This window comes from Drosophila biarmipes, chromosome X, assembly GCF_025231255.1.
Source record: "Drosophila biarmipes strain raj3 chromosome X, RU_DBia_V1.1, whole genome shotgun sequence".
Lineage (NCBI taxonomy): Eukaryota > Metazoa > Arthropoda > Insecta > Diptera > Drosophilidae > Drosophila > Drosophila biarmipes.
In genome coordinates, this window is record NC_066611.1 from 19,857,676 (window position 1) to 19,877,154 (window position 19,479).

The 19,479-nt window shown below is 47.9% G+C and overlaps 5 protein-coding genes across 13 annotated transcripts; 4 read left to right on the forward strand and 1 right to left on the reverse strand.

The window, feature by feature from the left end:
* The first annotated feature begins 4,075 nt into the window (after window positions 1-4,075).
* Window positions 4,076-10,083, forward strand: LOC108023685 (fibrous sheath CABYR-binding protein). 2 transcript variants are annotated; one of them, XM_017093306.3, is made up of 4 exons: window positions 4,077-4,417; window positions 5,686-5,878; window positions 8,603-8,899; window positions 8,958-10,083. In XM_017093306.3, the coding sequence occupies exons 2-4, from the start codon at window positions 5,834-5,836 to the stop codon at window positions 9,720-9,722; spliced, it is 1,107 nt and encodes a 368-aa protein (XP_016948795.1). In that variant the 5' UTR covers window positions 4,077-4,417; window positions 5,686-5,833; the 3' UTR covers window positions 9,723-10,083. The 2 variants fall into 2 exon arrangements, with proteins under 2 accessions (XP_050745977.1, XP_016948795.1); XM_050890020.1 differs by lacking the exon at window positions 5,686-5,878 and having other exon boundaries at window positions 4,076-4,417.
* Window positions 10,084-10,375: 292 nt separating this feature from the next.
* LOC108023645 (NADH dehydrogenase [ubiquinone] 1 alpha subcomplex subunit 7) lies at window positions 10,376-10,978 on the forward strand. The gene is made up of 2 exons (XM_017093262.3): window positions 10,376-10,539; window positions 10,650-10,978. The coding sequence occupies exons 1-2, from the start codon at window positions 10,477-10,479 to the stop codon at window positions 10,899-10,901; spliced, it is 315 nt and encodes a 104-aa protein (XP_016948751.1). The 5' UTR covers window positions 10,376-10,476; the 3' UTR covers window positions 10,902-10,978.
* A 306-nt stretch (window positions 10,979-11,284) lies between these two features.
* LOC108023646 (probable cytochrome P450 4d14) lies at window positions 11,285-15,655 on the reverse strand. 2 transcript variants are annotated; one of them, XM_044093607.2, is made up of 3 exons: window positions 15,552-15,655; window positions 12,329-12,785; window positions 11,285-12,267 (listed from the first exon to the last, which is right to left on the reverse strand). In XM_044093607.2, exons 2-3 carry the CDS (start codon window positions 12,724-12,726, stop codon window positions 11,364-11,366), a joined length of 1,302 nt encoding a protein of 433 aa, XP_043949542.1. In that variant the 5' UTR covers window positions 12,727-12,785; window positions 15,552-15,655; the 3' UTR covers window positions 11,285-11,363. The 2 variants fall into 2 exon arrangements, with proteins under 2 accessions (XP_043949542.1, XP_043949541.1); XM_044093606.2 differs by lacking the exon at window positions 15,552-15,655 and adding an exon at window positions 12,963-13,322.
* LOC108023446 (cytochrome P450 4d2) lies at window positions 15,169-17,142 on the forward strand. Its single transcript, XM_017092938.3, has 5 exons — window positions 15,169-15,350; window positions 15,566-15,952; window positions 16,019-16,088; window positions 16,148-16,707; window positions 16,762-17,142. The coding sequence occupies exons 1-5, from the start codon at window positions 15,185-15,187 to the stop codon at window positions 17,109-17,111; spliced, it is 1,533 nt and encodes a 510-aa protein (XP_016948427.3). The 5' UTR covers window positions 15,169-15,184; the 3' UTR covers window positions 17,112-17,142.
* A 10-nt stretch (window positions 17,143-17,152) lies between these two features.
* Window positions 17,153-19,368, forward strand: LOC127011808 (cytochrome P450 4ae1). 7 transcript variants are annotated; one of them, XM_050889988.1, is made up of 4 exons: window positions 17,153-17,633; window positions 17,688-18,144; window positions 18,208-18,740; window positions 18,794-19,368. In XM_050889988.1, the coding sequence occupies exons 1-4, from the start codon at window positions 17,468-17,470 to the stop codon at window positions 19,129-19,131; spliced, it is 1,494 nt and encodes a 497-aa protein (XP_050745945.1). In that variant the 5' UTR covers window positions 17,153-17,467; the 3' UTR covers window positions 19,132-19,368. The 7 variants fall into 7 exon arrangements, with proteins under 7 accessions (XP_050745945.1, XP_050745942.1, XP_050745939.1 ...); XM_050889985.1 differs by having other exon boundaries at window positions 17,153-17,342; window positions 17,396-18,144; XM_050889990.1 differs by having other exon boundaries at window positions 17,462-17,633; window positions 17,683-18,144.
* Window positions 19,369-19,479: the final 111 nt, after the last annotated feature.

Consider the following 19,479-nt stretch of genomic DNA (forward strand, 5'->3'; position numbering starts at 1 on the left):
ACATGGGGATGGGGCTGGGGCTGGGGATCGGAATTTCATTGGCATTTCCATTTTTCCTTTTGTTTCCAATTTTGATCATCCTAACATGGCGCATCGCAGCGTTCGCCCGGCTTCGGTTCTGGGTTGCAAGTGGAACTCCTGTAACATCCTTATAGTATATACTTGACATAAGGTAGCAGAATATAGTTTATTATTGAGCTATAGTTGCATAAGGTACCCCCTCCACAGAACCCAGTCCACGCACCTCAGATCCCCGGCCGGGGCGAACTTCAAGGCGCAGTGCAGCGGATAGACGGACACCAAGCGACCTCAGCTCTGGAGAGCACTACATCATAACAATAAAAATAATGGCAATTTGGCCGAGGCGCGCAATTTGCGTCAACGGCACTTGCCCACTTGGCATCTAGTACTCGCATAGAATGGACCCCTATACCATGTATCCACGCCGCGCAGATGTACTGTATAACACAAGCGTTTAGAGACCCCAAGACGGATGGCAGTTTTTGGAAAAATTAAGAAATTTAAACATTTTTCTGTTTCGCTCTAAGTAAGATAGACAAAAAGTTATTTGCTAATCAAATTTAATTCTTCTTTACGTACGAAATGTTCTGTTATAATCTTGTGTAATGTCTTGCTATCATTTTTGATTAATATACTCTACAAATGCTCCCTTACCCTCATGAGGACTTAAGTAATACGAAATAGTACACTTCCTATTTCAATTTCTTCCAACACTTTGCCATTCAGCTGCTATTGCAGTGCCCTGTGCTGTGCATGGGTGGGCCCAGTGCCTGTTTATATATAGATCTAAGGATGAGCCATCGCAGCGCTCGTCTTGTGCGCCACAATGCAGGCCCGTACTAATAATACAGCATAATAACAATAATAAAGCATATGATTAGGCGGACGCAGCGTATGCGCAATTTTCCGTTGCCCGCGTTACGTATACGCCACCGATGCGAGCTCCGAAATACCATTTGGCGAGCAACAGGGGCAGTCGCTGGCCAAATAAGGCAATGTCCGTCTCTCGGCGCGATTACTTAACGCGGCCAATAATTAGGTATTAGCAAATCTGCTGCCTCTCGTCTAGAAAGTGACATCGCCGGCGAAATTCGAAATTGCGCTGATGAATCATCTCGAATCCCGAAAATAGTTGCTCATTTTGACGTTTCCACTTGCCTATTTTCGCAAATAAATACAACTAACTGTTTGAGTTGCACACAATACATCCCTTTGCTGACAAATCGACAGCGGAGGAGGGTGAAAACAGATAGATCTTTAGCTCGGGAACAAGTCCAGCATCGTGGATACATTTCCATTTGATTGTTGGTACCTTGGCCGCTGAATCGTTTTGCAGAAAAGTGCGACGCATATGCCGATTCACATGGAAAATATAATGATATGGAAAATGATTGCAGGCCAAGTGCTCCGCATTCCGCATTCCGCATCAGGTTCTGCGACTTGGAATCCATTCGAATGCCAAAGCCAGTGCAGTCGAGTCGCCTGCTCGTTACTGAGGGACCCCTAGGTGCCTCTGCAGTGCTGACAGCCCCTGGCAGATCTATCAAATAATTTATGCTAACCATTTGGCGATCGCTTAGTCGGCGGTCTCCTGGCTTCCCTTCCGCGGCGGCAGCAGGAAGCTGCTCGGCGAACGCATTTTCATTCATGAGTTGATTTTATTTATGCGCTGGCCGCTGCCAAACCAGGCACACCGATCTTGCGGCGGGCTGTGTGGCATGCGGTACGGGTGTGCACCGCATATAGTGGCCAAAGGAAAGGCCCGCCCCCCGCACCCACACACGTGCTTGCAGTGGGTAGTATATAAATAATTGCCATCGGAATCGCATCGCCATGCACTTGTGGCTGTCAGCCAAACATGCAACAATAACAAGCGAGTGCTGCGGTGCCGCGGCTCGCGAGGAAGTGATGGACCGCGGGAGTACCCAGCGAGCCACTGGTGGAATACCCACTGGGATCCACGCAGGCGCTCGGCAGGAATATGGTTGGGAATGATCCATCCTTTCCCAGGTATGTCAGCTGGGAAGCAGCTGGGATACAACCTATTTAAATAAATAATAAGCCACAGCGAACTCACAGTATAAGATATTATCTCATGATGGATAATATGAAAGCTACCTATCAAGTTAATTTTAAACAATTTTAACTATTAAAAACTACAATATTCGGGAACGAGCCATGATAAACCAAACGTTTTGGGAGAGTTTTACTGCACTAAAATAGTATTTTGTGATACACTTCTGCGAGCTTATAAGAGTTTTCCACTTTAAGGTCACTGTAATCACTGTAAGCTATCTTCAACAAGAAAGGAACCAAAACGAACCAAAAAGAAAAGGTATGTCAGAGGGAAGACTCCCTTTCAAAAATTGACAAGTTTTCGACTCTATCGATAGTGACCACCTAGTACTTCACTATAAAGTAAAAAAGTCTAGAAGAGACTTCTTCTAGAGAAGATTTAGTAACTATGTTTCTCACGTTAAGGAAAGCATTGCACATTTTCCGCCCATCAAGTTGACCAAAACACTCGTAGCGAGTACCCCGAATACCCAGCATTGTATGCGAACAATGCAGTCGAATTTGTTTAATTAGCGGAATAAACTCGTATATTGAAGATTGGCGGGCCGGGTGGACCAAGTCCGCACCCGAACCCGAGTCCGCATCCAACTGACAAGCCAAGGCAGCTGGGCACGCGCATTTCGATGGGGCACTCTCTGGTTAGGAGATTCTGATTGCGACATTTAGGGTTCCTGGGGCTTCTAGAATCCCAGGACTTGAGCTGGTGCCCCGAAAGCTGCGCTGCCTGCCCTTCTCGGGGGTCGTGGTTCTTGAACGGCATCCCCAGTTCCTTCCGCCGATCAGCGCGTTACATGAACCCCCCATCGAAGTAAGACCCAACCGTCAGCATACCGCTAGATGGTCGGTCTATTTCGGGGGTCTGTGTAATGGGGCTGCCAGGGGGCTGCCAGGGGCGGGGCTGAGGCAGGCGACCGCTTCCGGTTTTTCCCAAGAGCATTACGAACGGCACGAGCGTTGCACCGCTGATTCGATTTTCACTTCTCTCCGATTCCCACTTGCCGACACACTGGGCGAAAAACTGCACAGCACTCAAGCTGGGATTTCGTTGCCTTTTAAAATCCTTGAGTATAGTACTTGTGTTTGAAGAAAAACCAATCAAAAATTGATATATCAGTAACGAACACAAAAAAATAATATAGTTTTTAAGACTATTTTCTTTGACTATTTTCTTTCTATGAGAGAGGGGGATATTGTTGAAAATATCACATAGGATCACCTTCATATAACAGGGTACACTAGATTCGTTGGTAAGTGTGTAACAGGAAGAAGGTGCCGTTTTCGACCCCATAAAGTGTACATATATATTCTTGATCAGGATCACCAGCCGAGACGGTCTAGCCTTGTCCGTTTGTCCGTTTGTCCGTCTGTCCGTATGAACGCTGAGATCTAAGTAGAGTAACGGGTACCTGATGGTCGAGGCCCTCGCTTGATATTAAAAACATGAAATTGATATTAGTGCATAAGACTAGGCAAAGAGCCATGGCAAACGACAAGGTGATATAACACGACCGATCTTTGGTGCTAAGTCGCCCACAATTTCCCCCAGTGCACCTCTCTTAGAGCTCTTTTCACTGCGGCTTCTTGGCGGCCAACGGATTCGGAATCTGTTCTGCGGTCGCACTCTGACTCGGGCCATCGGACCCTCGGGCCCTCGGACCAGCGGAGCGCGTAAGCTGGTGTTGATTGAAGAGTGACCCCCGCATGAAGCAGGTGCTCCCCTGAACTTGGCACGAATGCCCGCCGCTGGAAACTCCAACTTCGCTGGGAGTGCTTCTCGGCTGGCTGGGAAAAGCGGTTGGGAATGGCGCAGAGGGTCTGAAATTAAAAGAAAATGCAGAGAGCATTTTCACACCGAGAGCGGGAAAACAAAGCGGCACAGGCTGCAAATCGGAAAATCTGAAAATCCGAAAAGCAGCTGCCCTGTAGGTGTGCGTGCGAGCGTGTGAGTGCCGCCGCGGCTATAAAAAGAAAGCGCGATCGCTTTCGGCGCTCACTTTTGGTCCCAGCAACCGAGCGGCGTGTACCCATAGACCCCAGAGAAAAGAGAAAACAAAGCATACAGCATACAGCAGCGTCGATCAGATCCAAATCAAGTCAAATACAAAATACAACAATAGCCGGAACGGAGCCCAGTCGAAAGACATTTTTCTTGTTTTTTTTCCGTTGTTGAACCGAAAGAAGCAGCGTTTTCGAAGCGCCTGCATTTTGCATTGTGAGTGGATCGAATCGAAACGGAAACTTGGAAGCCCGACGCGTCGAGGAATTCCAGCTAGCCGAAGGCCAGGAATAAGAGGAGACACCTCCAGAAAACCCCAGAAAAGTGAGTGAGTTGGGAGGGGAGCACCCGGCGGAACAAACTAAGTTGAGCCACCGGTCTGTGATCACTGGTGACCCGTAGGCAACTCACCTTAAAGTTCCCGAAACCTGTGGATATATGGGGTTCTAACCAAGTTCGGGCCGTAAAAGCAATTATTTACTATCTGAAATCAGTGCTAACGTAACTAAGGCTTGATAGCTATATAGTGTGCTGCTAAAAGATACTTAGATACTTTAAAATGGAATTTCTTAAGCCGAGTTAAAACGAAAAAGACTATTCATCCATTGATTTAAAATTTAAAATTGAGTATTGTATCAAAGTATAACTTAAAAAGTTTTCCTGTTTCCTTAAGTTTTCTTTCTTTTTCCTTTTTCTTCTCGATTTAAAATATGTCTTTCATATTATTTGTTATCTCGCTGTCTGCCTCTTGGAACACTTTAGTGGCTTAGGCTTCTGTCAGTGTTTAACATAAGGTTCCATTACTCTGACAATTTGTTGAGCCCAACTAAGTGAATACTTTTTAGGAAGTCAGCTTGGGGTCTCATTGACAGGGTTACCTGAGGGCCTAAGTTTTTGGATTTGACTTTTAGTCCAAGCTATAGGCATACTCGCCTGTGTATATCTTAGACACATGTGATGTGCGTAGCAGGTTGTTGGTAACTCAAAGCTCGCTGGAAATCGCCGAGGTTAATGCACAGCAATTTCCAGTTAATTCGAAATGGAAAAGCGGCAAATGGGCACGAAACCGAATTCCGGTTCATCTTTCGGGGTCGTACGACCACCACACCATGCCACACCATACTGTGCCATAGAGCTACCAAACACCATACCATACACCTTGATACCACGATGCGAGGGGCGCTCAAGAGTTCAGGCCTAACGGTCTTTCTGCGCTTTGCCTTGCCTTGCCTCTGTTTTTGTTTCCTCTCCGTCTATCTGTCCATCTCCCCGCTTTCTGTTTTAGTTTCCCCCGCTCATCACCTTGGGTAGTGTTGTTTTGGGTTGCGCTGGGGCCTCCAATCTGGATCCGTACACCTCTATAGAGGTCTGGGTCTGGGTCTGGGTCTGGGTCTGGGTCACAAAGGAAATGGCAACTGGTGAAAAGCAAATAAACGCTGTTTGGCAATTCGCCATAGACACACACAAAACACCCATCCGCAATGGGCACACACATCTCCATTGTTATGAATGTTGTTTGTTGCTAAATTTAATTGGTTTTCTTTCCCATCGCGGGGCCTTTGTCTCCAACTCTTTTCTCTCCCCGATTGCAGGCAAAAGTGTTGCGAATTCGCGGCGACAAGAGGCAGAAGAGCACACCGTTCCGGACCAGCTTGCCCCGCATCACCAGTCCCAGCCGGCAATCTGCAAGATCCAGATCCCAGCCAGAATCCGGAACTTAAGGCCAAGCCCAGTGCAATTATGACGGACGTATCGCACGAATTGGGCGCCCTGCGCTTCGTGGTGGTAAGTATATCTCTGGGGAGTTAAATAGAATCTGTCCTTAAAAAGAATCTGTCTCGAGAAAACCCTGAAATTCCCTGTGAAACTGCTGTTGTTTTTTGTTTGTTGCCCAACAACACACAGACCAATCCTACCATTGAGATGCATTCATAAGATACTATCCTATGTCACTACAAACACATATGTTTTGAGTTATGAAAGAAGTTCTTGAGTTATGTAAAAATAGTACACTTGTATGGCACTTAAATATGACTCTCTATATAAGGAAGGATTACAACTGTAAGAAAATAGATAAGTAGTAGTATATAGAAGTATAGACATCCTGGGGTTACAACATTTGAAATGGAGTTTACTAGAGAAGTATTTCCTGAGTTGCTGGGAAGAACTGAACAAGAACTTATGACCAAATACTTTAAAAACCAGAAAGATCTGCCCAGGAATGCTGCCTAGAAACACCAGAGGCAAGAATGGGAGAAGGGATTTGGATTAAGATTCGAAATGAAATGTTTGGAATGCCGCGCTGGCAACTATAAAAAGATCGCGCCAACAAGAGCCCAACCACAGGGTATTGTTTTTTCCGCTTTTCCGCACATCTCGTGCGACAAATGCCCGAAAATTATTTATGCGCAGAAAACCACAAGCAATGCGTGAGAGGCGGGGGTAGAAAAATAAAAAATAGAAATGGCAAAGAAAATAATAATGCAAATGGCCAAGATAAATGTCGGGCGAGAGGCGCGAGAAAATGTCTGGACAGCTTCCAAGAGCATGATTAAAAATCATTAGGATCGAAACGATATAAAGAATTTTCGGCGACAGCGCCGCAAACAAAACATTATTCTTTTTGCTGAGAGCCGCTGCTGTATTTGTTTTAATTTGTCGCCACATGAATTGCCAAAATACACACACCCCAGCTTTTGCCACTCAGAGCAGTAGAACGAATTCGCACAGCGAAAAAGATCAAAACACGGAAAAATTCTTGGCAATGACCGTCGAAATAGCAATGCTGAATATGCACAGATACACCGTCCGCACAGGGGCTACATGGGTGTATCTATCTATCTGGGGGATGCGCAGACTTCGAGAGTGACAACGGCGCCGACAAACAGACCCGCAAGGCGGGGAGGACTACGTAACCATTCTCGGCTGCAGCCGAGAGTGTTACCTAAAAGCACAGCCATATCGGTTTCGGCTTGCATGCACTTTATTTGCGGCCCCAAACAGGGGTAAATCACTCGAAGAGGTTGGAAACCTACTGATGAGAATTGGTAGATAATTTGTGTGTACATTTTTTATAAATGTTATAAAACTGGCATCTTTTTGCTGACAGTTCATTGAAAATCTCCCACAATTGTTGGCCAATTTCGCGTTTCTCTGACTCGCAAAAGCGACCTGGGCTTTTTCGGTTCGTCGGCCTTTCGCAGTGCATTTCCATTAGCCTAGAGATCTCCGAACCTTGTCTCCAATACAAATTCCGTTTTTATCGCCCCCAAACTGGAGAGGCGACTTCCCAGCACTTGCGGTGACGAAATGGAAATTTCAAGAGCTAGAAAACTAATTTCAATGGACAAGTTTATTATGCATTTTCCCAGACTTTCTCCCCGGGGTGAGATAGATAACAAGAAAAACTCTCCCCGGCGGGTGAAAAGCGGTCGCCAGGTTCTGGCCGCTTTTCATTCATCGTTGGGTTTTATTTTTAAACGCCTTTTGCGCCTGTGTGACATGAATGAAATTCGCCGATTGACGAATTTTTGGATATTGATCAAAGCGACAAATTCAGGGCGTCATCGCGCCCGCTGCCAAAGTGGCTATGTGGTTATGTAAACATCGGCCGACAGAGTCAATACTATTCATTCACGGGCAACTCGATCGGGGCAGGGACTCCACTTCTATTTGGCGCCCATAAATAATAACAAGCCCCCAGAGTAAACAGCAGCTAGTGGCGAAAATTGGCCGTGAAGGTCATTCCTGTTTTCTTTTTGATGTTCGTGAATTTCTCTCGCTTGCGTGTGTGCCGTAGGAAGTGGTTCTATACATTCTATAGATACGTTCTTAGTTGTTCGAGTGTTCAAGAGTGCTGCCCCGCCCACTCACGGCCTGCTGTTCGTACGCCCCCTTTTCCGCGGGGCCTTTATTTATGGCCACGACATTTGCGCATTCCTTTGGGCTTGGCCGTTTTGCCGTTTTGCCGTTTTGCCGCCTTGCTGGTGGCTCATGGCGCGGGAATCCTGCACTTATTAGATGAAAAATTACACAAAATGTAAGACTGCTGTTATTTAATTGCGGCTAATTTATTTTGCCGCGAGAACTTGTTCGAGCAAGTTGTAGAATTTGAAAACCATTAATTGCCCGCTCAGTGGGTGGGTTGGCAACGCGGCACCGACTGCTTGCACTAGAACAGGGAATTTTAATTTGGCTTTGGCTAAGTTTTAAATCTTTTAAATCGAATATTGTTCGAATCTTGTTGAAAACTATTATTAATAGTTTAGTCAGGTTTGAGACTCATTTCGTTTTTAAATTCAGCGCCCATTAGTTGGCAACGCGACCACCTGGCAGGGCAAGCAGTAAATGAACCTGCCACCTGTCAGGACAAGCAGTAAATGAACCTGCCACCTGCCTGGCAACGCCGGCCAAAGTTCAATTTTAAAGTTTGGCTTCCTTTCAAAATGAAAGTAAGTACTTTTTGATAAACCACAACTCAGCCCGCCGTTTGCCCTCCAATACTTGCAGGACTCGCCGCTGTCCTCCAAGGTAGCCATGTTCAACAACCAGGCGACGCAGCACAAGCAGTCGCAGCTGCTGAACCCCTTCTCCCAGGACGGACGCGCCTCCTCGCCGAAGCCGACCTTCTCGAAGGATCAGTATGGCAAGCCACTGGCCGGCAGCCTCACGGAGATGCGTGGCCAGAAGGCCAACATCCATGTGATGAAGGAGATGCTGGAGCTGTGCCAGATCATCAATTCGGAGGGCTACGACGTCAAGGACGAGCCCACCATGCGCGTGATCCCCTTCGGCGAGCTGTTCAACGTGAGTTCCCTTGCCCTCGCCGGCCTCTCCCTCAAGTAATCATCCACCCTGCCCGCAGATCTACAACTACATATCCGACAAGGTCGTGGGCATCCTGCTGCGCGCCCGGAAGCACAAGCTGGTGGACTTCGAGGGCGAGATGCTGTACCAGCGGAGGGACGACAATGTGCCCGTCTTCCTGCTGAAGCCCATCAAGGATATCCGCAGCGAGATGGATGCCAAGATTGAGGACATCAAGAGGGCGGCCAGTCCTGCGCCTCCGCAGTCCACCTCGGTGCTGATGGACCGCAGTGCCCACGAGCAGAACCTCAAGTCGAGGACTCCCTCGCCGGCGGTGGGCAAGTCGGCCAAGGCCAAGTCAGCGTCGCCCTCGCCGGCGCCCAAGGCTGCTGCTCCTGCTCCTGCTCCCGCTGCAGCTCCAGCTCCGGCGGCTCCCTCTGTGGCAGCTCCTGCTCCGGCAGCAGAAGCTGTTGTTGCTGTGGCGGAGCCTGCTCCTGCTGCACCTGTGCAAGCTCCAGCTCCCGTTGAGATCACACCAGTTCAGCCAGCAGTGCCTGAGACTGCGCCAGTGGCTGTGATCGTCACTGAAGCTGAAGCAGAAGCACCACCCACAGAAGAAGCCCCTGCAGTCGCCAGCGAACCGCAAGCGGTGGAGGCAGTTGCTCCAGTTGCGCCCGCAGCCGCCGATGAGCTGCCCACAATTGTGATCGAAGCCACCGCCGAGTTTGTGCGCACCGTCAGCGTTGAGCAGCTGGCGCCCAGTCCGGCAGCTGCCACCCAATCCTCGCCAGACGAATCCCAGCCAGAGTCCACGCCCGCCTAAGCCGGATGATGGGGGGAGGGGCTGGTAAGCTTGGAGGGGATGGAACATCCCCCGACATCGTTTGAAAGGAACTCTCGCAACTACTAAAGCGGCAGCTTTAAAGTGCAGTAGTTTAGTTTAAGGCGTACTTAGTTTAATTTACAATTAGCGCAACACACACTGAAGACAGAAACGAGAGAGCGACTATTTATTTATTATTATTGTGTATGAATACCATTAACGGACGACCAAAGGAGCCAGTTTACTCAATTTTTTAATCATTACTCTATTGAAATTAACTCAAGTTTTCCACTCACGACAGTTGGGAAAGTGCAAAGCGATATAATATTAATAAAATAAATACACGTACTTAGACACAGTATCAGCGAATGGTGTTGTTCGGCATTCAGTGAAGCAAGTTGTGGGGCATCTTATTAATTTAACATTTTTCAATTCACGCGGGCTTTTATAAGTAGATAAACGGTTCGAGCCTCCGCTAGCTATGGATAACGGGGCTGAGCCCTAACTACAATTATACAATTTATCGTTAATTATCCAATTAGCGGAGACATGAACCCTCCAGAATTATCATTAATTTAGGACTCAAACCAATGCTTATGTCCCGGGTGTACCATCGGCATGTTTAGAGTGACCGTTCTTATAGTAGATGGGATATCATCCCTGTAATCGATAGCTATCGATAGCCCGATACCAGAAGGCGACACTGATATAAATAAATAATAAATTGACATAGTTTGTTTGAATCAGAATCAGGATGTCTGCCCTGCGCCGTGACGTGTCGCCTTTAATCCAGCGCATCCGGGCCTTCCTCCTGGGCGTGAGTATATGCATTGCCTGTAGAGCCCGGACTGCGGCCACGGAAAACTCGCTCTCCGTTATGTAAGACGGAAAATGGGAACCTCTGGCTGATTCGAATCCTAATTTCAGCGGGAGCACAACCTGGCGCTGCGCTTCGAGGACGGCCTGGCCGATCGCACCCAGCCGCAGCCGGAAATCCCGGACGGACCATCCCATCTGCACTCGGCCAACTACTACTGCCAGCGGGATGCCCGGCGCGAGGTCTTCCCGCCCATCGACCTGGTGGAGCAGCAGAAGCAGCTGGCGGCGGAGGCTGGCGAGGCGGCGAAGACCACGACCTCCAAGCTGCCCACTCCAGGCAAGACCTACGCCTGGGACTAGAGGCCCCGCGGCAATCGCCTTTTTTTGAGTTGTAGTACGAGCCGATTAAAGCTAATATAGAATCCATTCAAATCGTCGGAGGAGTGTGCGCAAGGGAGATATTCAGTGATGGAGGGCTTACAGTTGAAGACAGGTTACCAAAATTCAATACCTATACTTATATCATTTTAGCATTAGTTCCTTCAATGTGTAGGGAATGTACATAATCTTTTATTCCATTACTACCTCCACTTTTTCTTGCCTGATAAATGCTATCCTTTCAAAGTAAAATGTAAGTTTAAAATCTATTTGAAATAATCTCTTAGTTGAATAACATCTTAATTCCAAAACATTAAAGAACCCTCTTATAGGGCAAAGAAACGCTATCCATCACTGGATATATCCACATTTGTACACGTATTTTATTGCAGTATTTACAGTTCACATAAAACTAGTTAAAAAAAGAATATCACCCAGGAACACCTAATAGACGCGTGGCTTGATGCCACAGTTAATACCCGTGGTGGAACGCAGGATGAGGTTCAGCACCAGCTGGACGTCCTCACCGAGAGGCAGCAACTCAAAGTGTCGCAGCATTTTGCTGATGGTGCTCTTTATCTCCAGCATGGCGAACTTCTGGCCGATGCAGTTCCTCGGACCCGCGGAGAAGGGAGTGTAGGCGAATGGGTTGATCTCGCCCTTGCGCTCCAAGCTGAAGCGCTCCGGTAGGAACTTCTCCGGATCGGGGAAGTACTCCGGGTCACGCTGGGCATGGTAAATCAGAATGAGCACATCGGAGTGGGCCGGTATGAGTTTGCCATCCAGTACGGTGTCCTGGGTGATGTGGCGTCCAATTAGCGGCACCGAGGGAAACAGCCGCAGAGACTCCTTGATCACACACTCCAAGTACTTGAGTTCGCCCAGTTGCTGCATAGTGACTGGAGTCGACTTGTCATCGCCAAGGACATCTCGGATCTCCTGGAAGGCGCGAGCCTGCACCTCTGGATGCCGAGCCAGCAAATAGAGGGTGAAAGCGATGCTGCTGGTGGTGGTGTCGTGGCCCTCGAACATGAAGGTGTCTACTTCCTCGCGGATGTCCTCGTTGCTCAAGGGAGCTCCGTCGATGGTGGACTGCAGCAGCACATCCAGCAGGGCCATGCGACGCTTCTGGCCCACATCGTTCACATGGTCTGCCGTGGCGTTTCCTCCATCGGCAAGGGATTTCTGGAGAAGATCGCGACGCTCAGTGATTACCGAGTTGGTGAAATTATGCATGTTCTTCACAGAATCATCCAGCTTGGTGAACAGCTTGGGATAAAGGATCTTCATTAGGGAATCCGTACGCTGCAATGGATTCATGAGGCGCTCAGCCAACATGCCGGAGGCACTAGAAATGTATGCTTTTAGTAAACGCAAGCTCGCGAGGCATATTCAGAAGTGGTACTCACGTGGTGACCGATTGAACGTAGGAGAACTGCGGCTGCAGCTGAGCATCGATCTTCACACCCATGGCCGTTTCCGCAATGATGTCCATGGCACACAGACAGGCCACCGGGAACATGTTTATCACCGTCTTGCCATCCGCCCGGTCATACAGCTGCTGGACCATGACGGCGCTCTGCTGGTCGAAGACCTCCACGAAGTCCTCGAGGATCTTGAAGTGGAAGGCGGGCGTGATGATCTTCCTGCGGCGGAACCACTTCTTTCCCTTGCTTAAGAGCAGACCATCGCCGAGCCAGTTGACCAGCAGCCCGTAAAGATTGTTCTTCTGAATGGTCTGCTGGCTGCTCATGATGGCTTCAATCATCTTGGGATCGGCGGTCATGAAGCCGCGTTCACCCATCATGTTAATTTTGACGTTCTTGCCATACTGTGCAATCAATCGGAATTGGAGATCGAAGACAGCTTTAAAAAGAGAAGTTCGTTGATTATTAAATTAATGGGCTTCTTTTGTAGCCAATGATTTATAATGTTAATATTGCCAAGCTTTCGGTTTTTAGTAAGTTGTTTTAAGCTATTTTCCCTTCCAGTTTTAAAACCACGTTTTTAAAAACCAATAAAAAACTACTGGCCATGACCTACTTTTGGGTGACTCGTTGATCAAGATGGGCGCACTGCCCACAAAAGGATAGCTCCTGGGTCCACGGATGCCAGCGGCGGCGTACATCACATTGTGACGCCTGTTCCTCATGTAGTCCCACACGAACAGGGTCGTCAGGACAATCGCAATGAGCTCCAAATACATGGCGGGTTTGGCTCTTTGGGCTCCGGTTTGGAAATGGGATTGATCTGTCTAACGCCGGCACTGTTTGCCACCGACTGGTTGGTTCTGCTCGGCGGCGGGGCTGTTTTGTAGCCGACACGGATTGCGATAAGGCGACCACAATCAGTGGACTGGATCCAAAAACCAAGGCGAAGGCCAAAAACTACGACCGGGGTCAAAACCAGGCGGCCCTTGGGTGTCTGCCCAGGAGTGTCCCCTCCCCTATTCCCAACATCAGTTGGGAAGTCACCGTCATCTCAATGAGGATCTTCACCATGGACCAGGAGTGGTGCGCCGCCCCCGCTTCCCTTATGAATGAACCGGAAAGTGCCCATTCATCGTGACTCGGGGCTTTGCCCCTATCGGAAGACTAAAAGTTCAGATTGATATGGAAACAGTTCTGCCCCCCGCCTTGGATAACGAGCGAGCGGGGGCCTGGGAAAAGTCGCATGCAGCATTATCTGGACAAGCGTAGTAGTACTAGGGTGTCAGAGCTTACAGCCGATTAGATTGAAATCTTTTGTCCAGCGTGGACCCAAAAATCAAACAAATATATAAATTGAGGTTGGTTCAATTGTATATCCAATCTGTTGTTATCTCAAATCCTGCCATCAATTTATTGAATGGATGTTGCCCGCAACGAGGGCTGTGCCAAGAGTTCGGAAAAACATTTGGAAAATTAAAAATAAAAGGTAACTAAAATTATTTTATTTAGTTATGCTAAACAACAAATAGATTTGTTATACAGAGGATTGATCTGAGTTAGAAACCTACGAACATAAAAGTAAACAAAGTCTTTCCCATTTTTGAAACCACTTAGTTTGTAGAATTTTTAAAGTGAATTGAAAAACATGTCTAAAATAAAATGCAATTAGATTTTCCAAAACGAAATGCGGTGAGCTCTCTTTAAGCTCGACTCTCTTAATAGTTAAGATCAAGGAAAAGAGATGAGAAAAAAACCAGAGAAGCGCTTGGATGCTGTTCTATAACAGGTCAAACTGGAATTCTCTGAATATTACTATATTTGTTATTGAACTTGAAAGCAAAACACCAATTATCGAAAGTGCCTAGTATTAATCAGACCAAATCGATCGCTCCATTAATGATTTTAAGCAACATCCATTATTTATCTGTATTAATTATACGAACATCTCTCTACTTTATCAAACTATTTTCCTAACTTTCGTTTAATGGCCATGTACACTTAACCCCTCTTAAATATCCCAAATAGATATCATGTTAATATAGGAAAATACAGATATGGTAAAACTATCGATTCGCTGAGTAAGCATGACGAGGGGAATTGATAAGAAGTCCAAGCTCTTTGGTAATCTCGATTTGCCAAACAACTTCGGTGCATTCTCAATAGTAAGATGGGCTGGAAAAGGGGTTCAACGAATATGTAAATGTATATGTTTAGTAGATAACCATTTACAATAGTCGGGGCTAACACAATTATAACACTGATAAAACGTATTATTAGTCTAGAAACCATTGATAAGCATTTGCAAGTCTCATGATGACTAGGTGCCGAATTCCCTAATGAGAAGGCACAATCAAAAGGATTTTTGATACAATTTTGACACAAGAATTTTTTAAATGGGTCAATGTTTAATGTATATTTTTTTACCAGGTTCATCTACTACTTAAAAAATAATAAATATGTGTTCTGTAATTTATAATGGTATTAAAGCAAATATAATAAATTCAGAGTTGTTGATCAGAGTTTGGTTGATCATTTAAAAAGGCTTTTTTTGCTTCTATCCCTCGCATATGTTTATTTCAAGCTTGGATTACTCGACTGGCATGATCGTTAAACAAAGAGACTAGCAAGGTACAAATCGTAATAGGCTCGTCGGGTTTATATTTTAGTAGATTATCGGACTGGGGTGGCGTTCTCTTAGGCGTTCGCTTCTCTCTTACGAATGCCGGCTGCGGTGGATTCCAGATTCAGAGCCCACACAGCGTCGCGGGAGATAAAGAACGAATCGTATTATTTATAGTGCTGTTCAGTAGTGAGTCGATCGTCATCCGCTGCAGAATGCTAGGGGTGCTGGGCCTGCTGCTCCTGGTGGCGTTCGCCACACTTCTCGTGTGGGACTACTTCTGCCGGAAGAGGCGCAACGATATGCTGCACTACATGCCGGGTCCTCGGCCACTTCCTCTGCTGGGAAACGTTCTTATGTACCGTGGTCTGAACGCCGAACGTGAGTTCTCCCTACACTTGTATGATATCAGGCCCCTATTGCCCTCACTGGATTAGTATACATATTAGAAAACGGTTTCTCTGATAGTTCTATATCAGTGGTTCATCCAATACAAAAACTACAAACGTTAAATATTCCTTATCTGGCCACTTAAACCATCAGAGAAAGTAAAGTACACCCCGTTGCACAGCAATATCTCACCTGATAATCTTTAGAAATCATGGACTTTGTGACCAAGAACCAGCGCAAGTACGGTCGCCTCTACAGGGTGTGGGTAATGCACCAGCTGGCCGTGTTCTCCACGGATCCCCGGGACATCGAGTTCGTGCTCAGCAGCCATCAGCACATCACCAAGAATAATCTGTACAAACTACTCCATTGCTGGCTGGGCGAAGGACTGCTGATGAGCACGGGCAGGAAGTGGCACGGCCGAAGGAAAATCATAACGCCCACGTTTCACTTCAAGATACTGGAGCAGTTCGTCGAGATCTTCGATCAGCAGAGCGCTGTGATGGTGGATCAGCTTCGGTCCTGGGCCGATGGCAAGACGCCCATCAACATTTTTCCGGTGGTGTGTCTGACGGCTCTGGATATCATTGCAGGTGAGGTGCTACCTGGAATACTACCTCGTCCGTCTTACTTATCTTCCTTTTGCTTCTCCCATTTAGAAACTGCCATGGGCACAAAGATCAATGCCCAGAAGAATCCGAACCTGCCTTATGTCCAGGCTGTCAACGAGCAAGTGTGCCGCTGAAGCAATTCATGATAAAAATCTGATGATTCTCTTTTTGTGGCAGCGTCACCAACATCATGATCACTCGTTTCATCAACGCTTGGCAGCGGGTGGACTGGATATTCCGGCTGACGCAGCCCGCAGAAGCTAAGCGACAAGATGCAGCCATCAAGGTGATGCACGACTTTACCGAGAACATAATACGGGAGCGGCGTCACACGCTGGTCAACAGCTCCAAGGAGACAACGCCAGCTGATCAGGTAGATGATCTGGGCCAGAAGCGTCGCATGGCACTGCTGGATGTGCTGCTACAGTCCACAATCGATGGCGCTCCGTTGAGCGATGAGGATATCCGCGAGGAAGTGGACACATTTATGTTCGAGGGCCACGACACCACAACATCGGCCATTTCCTTCTGTTTGTATGAGATCTCCAGGCATCCGGAGGTGCAGCAGCGCATGGTGCAGGAGATTCGTGAGGTGCTAGGCGAGGATAAAAATAGACCAGTTACACTTCGGGATCTGGGGGAGCTCAAGTACACGGAGAATGTGATCAAGGAGTCGCTGCGCCTGCATCCGCCAGTGCCTATGATTGGCCGCTGGTTCGCCGAGGATGTGGAAATACGTGAGTAGTATCCTAGGTCTAGTACCTCAACTAACCAGATTCCTTGATGTCCAGGTGGCAAGCGTATCCCAGCGGGTACTAACTTCACATTGGGCATTTATGTTCTCCTTCGTGATCCGGAGTACTTTGAGTCGCCCGATGAGTTCCGACCGGAGCGGTTCGAGGCGGATGTTCCTCAGACTCATCCGTATGCGTACATCCCCTTCTCCGCTGGACCCAGGAACTGTATTGGCCAGAAGTTCGCCTTGCTGGAGATGAAGAGCACCGTCAGCAAGCTGCTCCGACACTTCGAGCTGCTACCCTTGGGTCCAGAACCCAGGCACTCGATGAACATCGTCCTGCGTTCGGCCAACGGCGTCCATTTGGGCTTGAAACCTCGTGCAGCTGAAGAAACGGTGTTGTGAATAAATGTGTAAATATCTGTTAACGATTGAACAGGAATAACGATTCATTTACTACGACACCTTATCTATGTGTGAACTCTACATTTGACTGATAAAATGTGGTGATTGATACCATCAGCTGTTGATGTGGGAAAACAGCTGGCCAGTTGTTCCCCGCGGATTTCCCGTCTCGCTTGGCTTTGTGTTCCACCGCCCTGTCTCGCTCTGCCCAGAGGCGAACTATTCGAAACGGTTAGCTTATATAAACGTTGGCGACAAGCAATAAATGCCTGGTGTATAAATAGGTACTCCGTTTGCAGTACTCCAGATAAGATTGCCGGCTGAACTAGTACACGACGCGTTGCAGGGGGTAACACATGTTGGTGGCTCTGCTGGCGGCTTTCCTAGTGGCCCGTCTGGTGGCCTGGCTAATCGGCTTGGCCTTGAAAGAGCTGCGACATCCTTTGCGCGGAGTGGTGCCCTGTGTGTCGAGATTTCCTCTTGTAGGATGCGCCTGGCAGATGCGCAGTTTCCAGCCAGACAGTAAGTTGTGGTTCCAATTCTTTAAGACTCCTAATTCCTTTCAGCTTAGTCCAGATCTCCACGAGAAATTTGCCGAGTATGTCCGGCGTTTTGGTAGCAGCTTCATGGGCTTCGTCTTAGGCCACGTAATTGTGGTGACAGCGGAGCCCCGTCATGTGGATGCACTGCTGCACAGTCAGCAGCAGCTCAGAAAGGGCACCATGTATTTGGCCCTACGCGGCTGGCTTGGAAATGGTCTCCTCCTGAGCCGCGGAGAGGAGTGGCATACGATGCGAAAGATCATTACGCCCGCGTTTCACTTCAGCATATTGGAGCAATTTATCGAGGTCTTCGACAGGCAGAGCTCTAGATTGGTGGACCGTTTGGAGCCCCTATCCCACGGCAGCTCGGCCGTGAACATATATCCCTATGTGGGTTTGGCTGCCCTGGACATCATTACCGAAACGGCTATGGGAGTAAGTGTGGGCGCCCAAGGAGATGTGGATTCCGAGGTGGTGCACGCCGTCAAAGAGTAGGTGGTAAAACACTTATCCATCCTTTTAAAAGCTTTACTTTTATAACTATTCTCGTTTAGTCTGACAAACGTGCTGGCCACCAGGTTCATGAGACCGCATCTTCTATTTCCCCAGCTCTTCCGCCTGTGCTGGCCTAGTGGTTTCAGGAAGCAGCAAGCTGGGGTCAACTGCCTGCATCAGTTCACGAATGGAATCATAGAGCAGCGCCGCCTCTTGCTGGCCAGGCAGGCCCACCAAGTGGAGCCGGAGAAGCGTCATGCCCTGCTGGACACTCTCTTGCGGGCTACTGTGGACGGACAAACGCTGACCGACAAGCAAATTCGCGATGAGGTGAATACCTTCATCTTTGAGGGCCACGATACCACGACTTCGGCGGTGTCCTTCTGTCTGTACCTGCTTTCCCGCCATGAGGCAGTGCAGAAACGGCTGTTCGAGGAGCTGAATGAGCACTACGGCCAGAATTTGAGCAGGGGAGTAGTCTACTTGGATTTCGCCGAACTTCCCTATCTGAACTGCGTGGTCAAGGAGTCTCTGCGACTCTATCCGCCTATTCCGGCCGTGGCACGCTGTCTTGAAAAGGATTTGGCCGTAGGTGAGTGGAAAGACTAAGTAGGATCGCACAATACTTACCCACTCTGTCGTCAGACGGCGGCTACGTCCCAGCTGGAACCAACGTGGTTGTACTTCTTTGGCAGCTTCTCCGGGATGAAACACTCTTTGCCAATCCCCTGCTCTTTCATCCGGAGCGCCATCTGGGAGCAGAGGCCTCCAGACTGGGACCCTACAGCTACATACCCTTCTCCGCAGGGCCAAGGAACTGCATCGGCCAAAAGTTTGCTCTGCTGGAGATGAAAACCATGGTGATCAAGATGGTGCGACACTACCAGCTGCTGCCAATGGGCGTGGATGCGCAGCCCTCCATTAAGATTGTGCTGCGATCGAAGACAGGGGTGAATTTTGGCCTTCGACCGCGGTCGTATTGATATTTTGTGATTTTATAATTAAAACTAAACGTTAAGGATCAGCTGGCGCCATGACAGTTTGAATCAAGCTGCTGTTATCGATAACAATCAGCTGGCATTTTGATGGGCCGTTCCAGCTTTTTGCCGCCAAACTGGCTAGATTTTAAATTGTGGCATACGCTAGACTAATTTTAGAAAAGAGTTTAGGAACAATTTTGAACTATTTGTTCAATGTAATAAAAAAATTGTAGTAAAATATCAACGCAGCTTTTACTTGGTGTGATCGAAGCACAACCTCTGCTGATTTAAAACACTGCTGATAAGGCACAGAAAATAGATGCAGCTGATAACGATCGGGAATGTGGAATT

Coding starts and splice junctions, on each gene's coding strand:
- LOC108023646 (XM_044093606.2), bottom strand. CDS start 13,125: ATGTATTTGGAGCTCATTGCGATTGTCCTGACGACCCTGTTCGTGTGG. Junction 12,786..12,962: donor GATCAACGAGTCACCCAAAA/GTAGGTCATGGC, acceptor CTCTTTTTAAAG/CTGTCTTCGATCTCCAATTC. Junction 12,268..12,328: donor TACGTTCAATCGGTCACCAC/GTGAGTACCACT, acceptor ATACATTTCTAG/TGCCTCCGGCATGTTGGCTG.
- LOC108023645 (XM_017093262.3), top strand. CDS start 10,477: ATGTCTGCCCTGCGCCGTGACGTGTCGCCTTTAATCCAGCGCATCCGG. Junction 10,540..10,649: donor TCCGGGCCTTCCTCCTGGGC/GTGAGTATATGC, acceptor TCCTAATTTCAG/CGGGAGCACAACCTGGCGCT.
- LOC108023446 (XM_017092938.3), top strand. CDS start 15,185: ATGCTAGGGGTGCTGGGCCTGCTGCTCCTGGTGGCGTTCGCCACACTT. Junction 15,351..15,565: donor CCGTGGTCTGAACGCCGAAC/GTGAGTTCTCCC, acceptor GATAATCTTTAG/AAATCATGGACTTTGTGACC. Junction 16,089..16,147: donor TATGTCCAGGCTGTCAACGA/GCAAGTGTGCCG, acceptor TTTTTGTGGCAG/CGTCACCAACATCATGATCA.
- LOC127011808 (XM_050889982.1), top strand. CDS start 17,468: ATGTTGGTGGCTCTGCTGGCGGCTTTCCTAGTGGCCCGTCTGGTGGCC. Junction 18,145..18,207: donor GTGGTGCACGCCGTCAAAGA/GTAGGTGGTAAA, acceptor ATTCTCGTTTAG/TCTGACAAACGTGCTGGCCA. Junction 18,741..18,793: donor TGAAAAGGATTTGGCCGTAG/GTGAGTGGAAAG, acceptor CTCTGTCGTCAG/ACGGCGGCTACGTCCCAGCT.
- LOC108023685 (XM_017093306.3), top strand. CDS start 5,834: ATGACGGACGTATCGCACGAATTGGGCGCCCTGCGCTTCGTGGTG. Junction 5,879..8,602: donor GCGCCCTGCGCTTCGTGGTG/GTAAGTATATCT, acceptor CAATACTTGCAG/GACTCGCCGCTGTCCTCCAA. Junction 8,900..8,957: donor CCTTCGGCGAGCTGTTCAAC/GTGAGTTCCCTT, acceptor CCCTGCCCGCAG/ATCTACAACTACATATCCGA.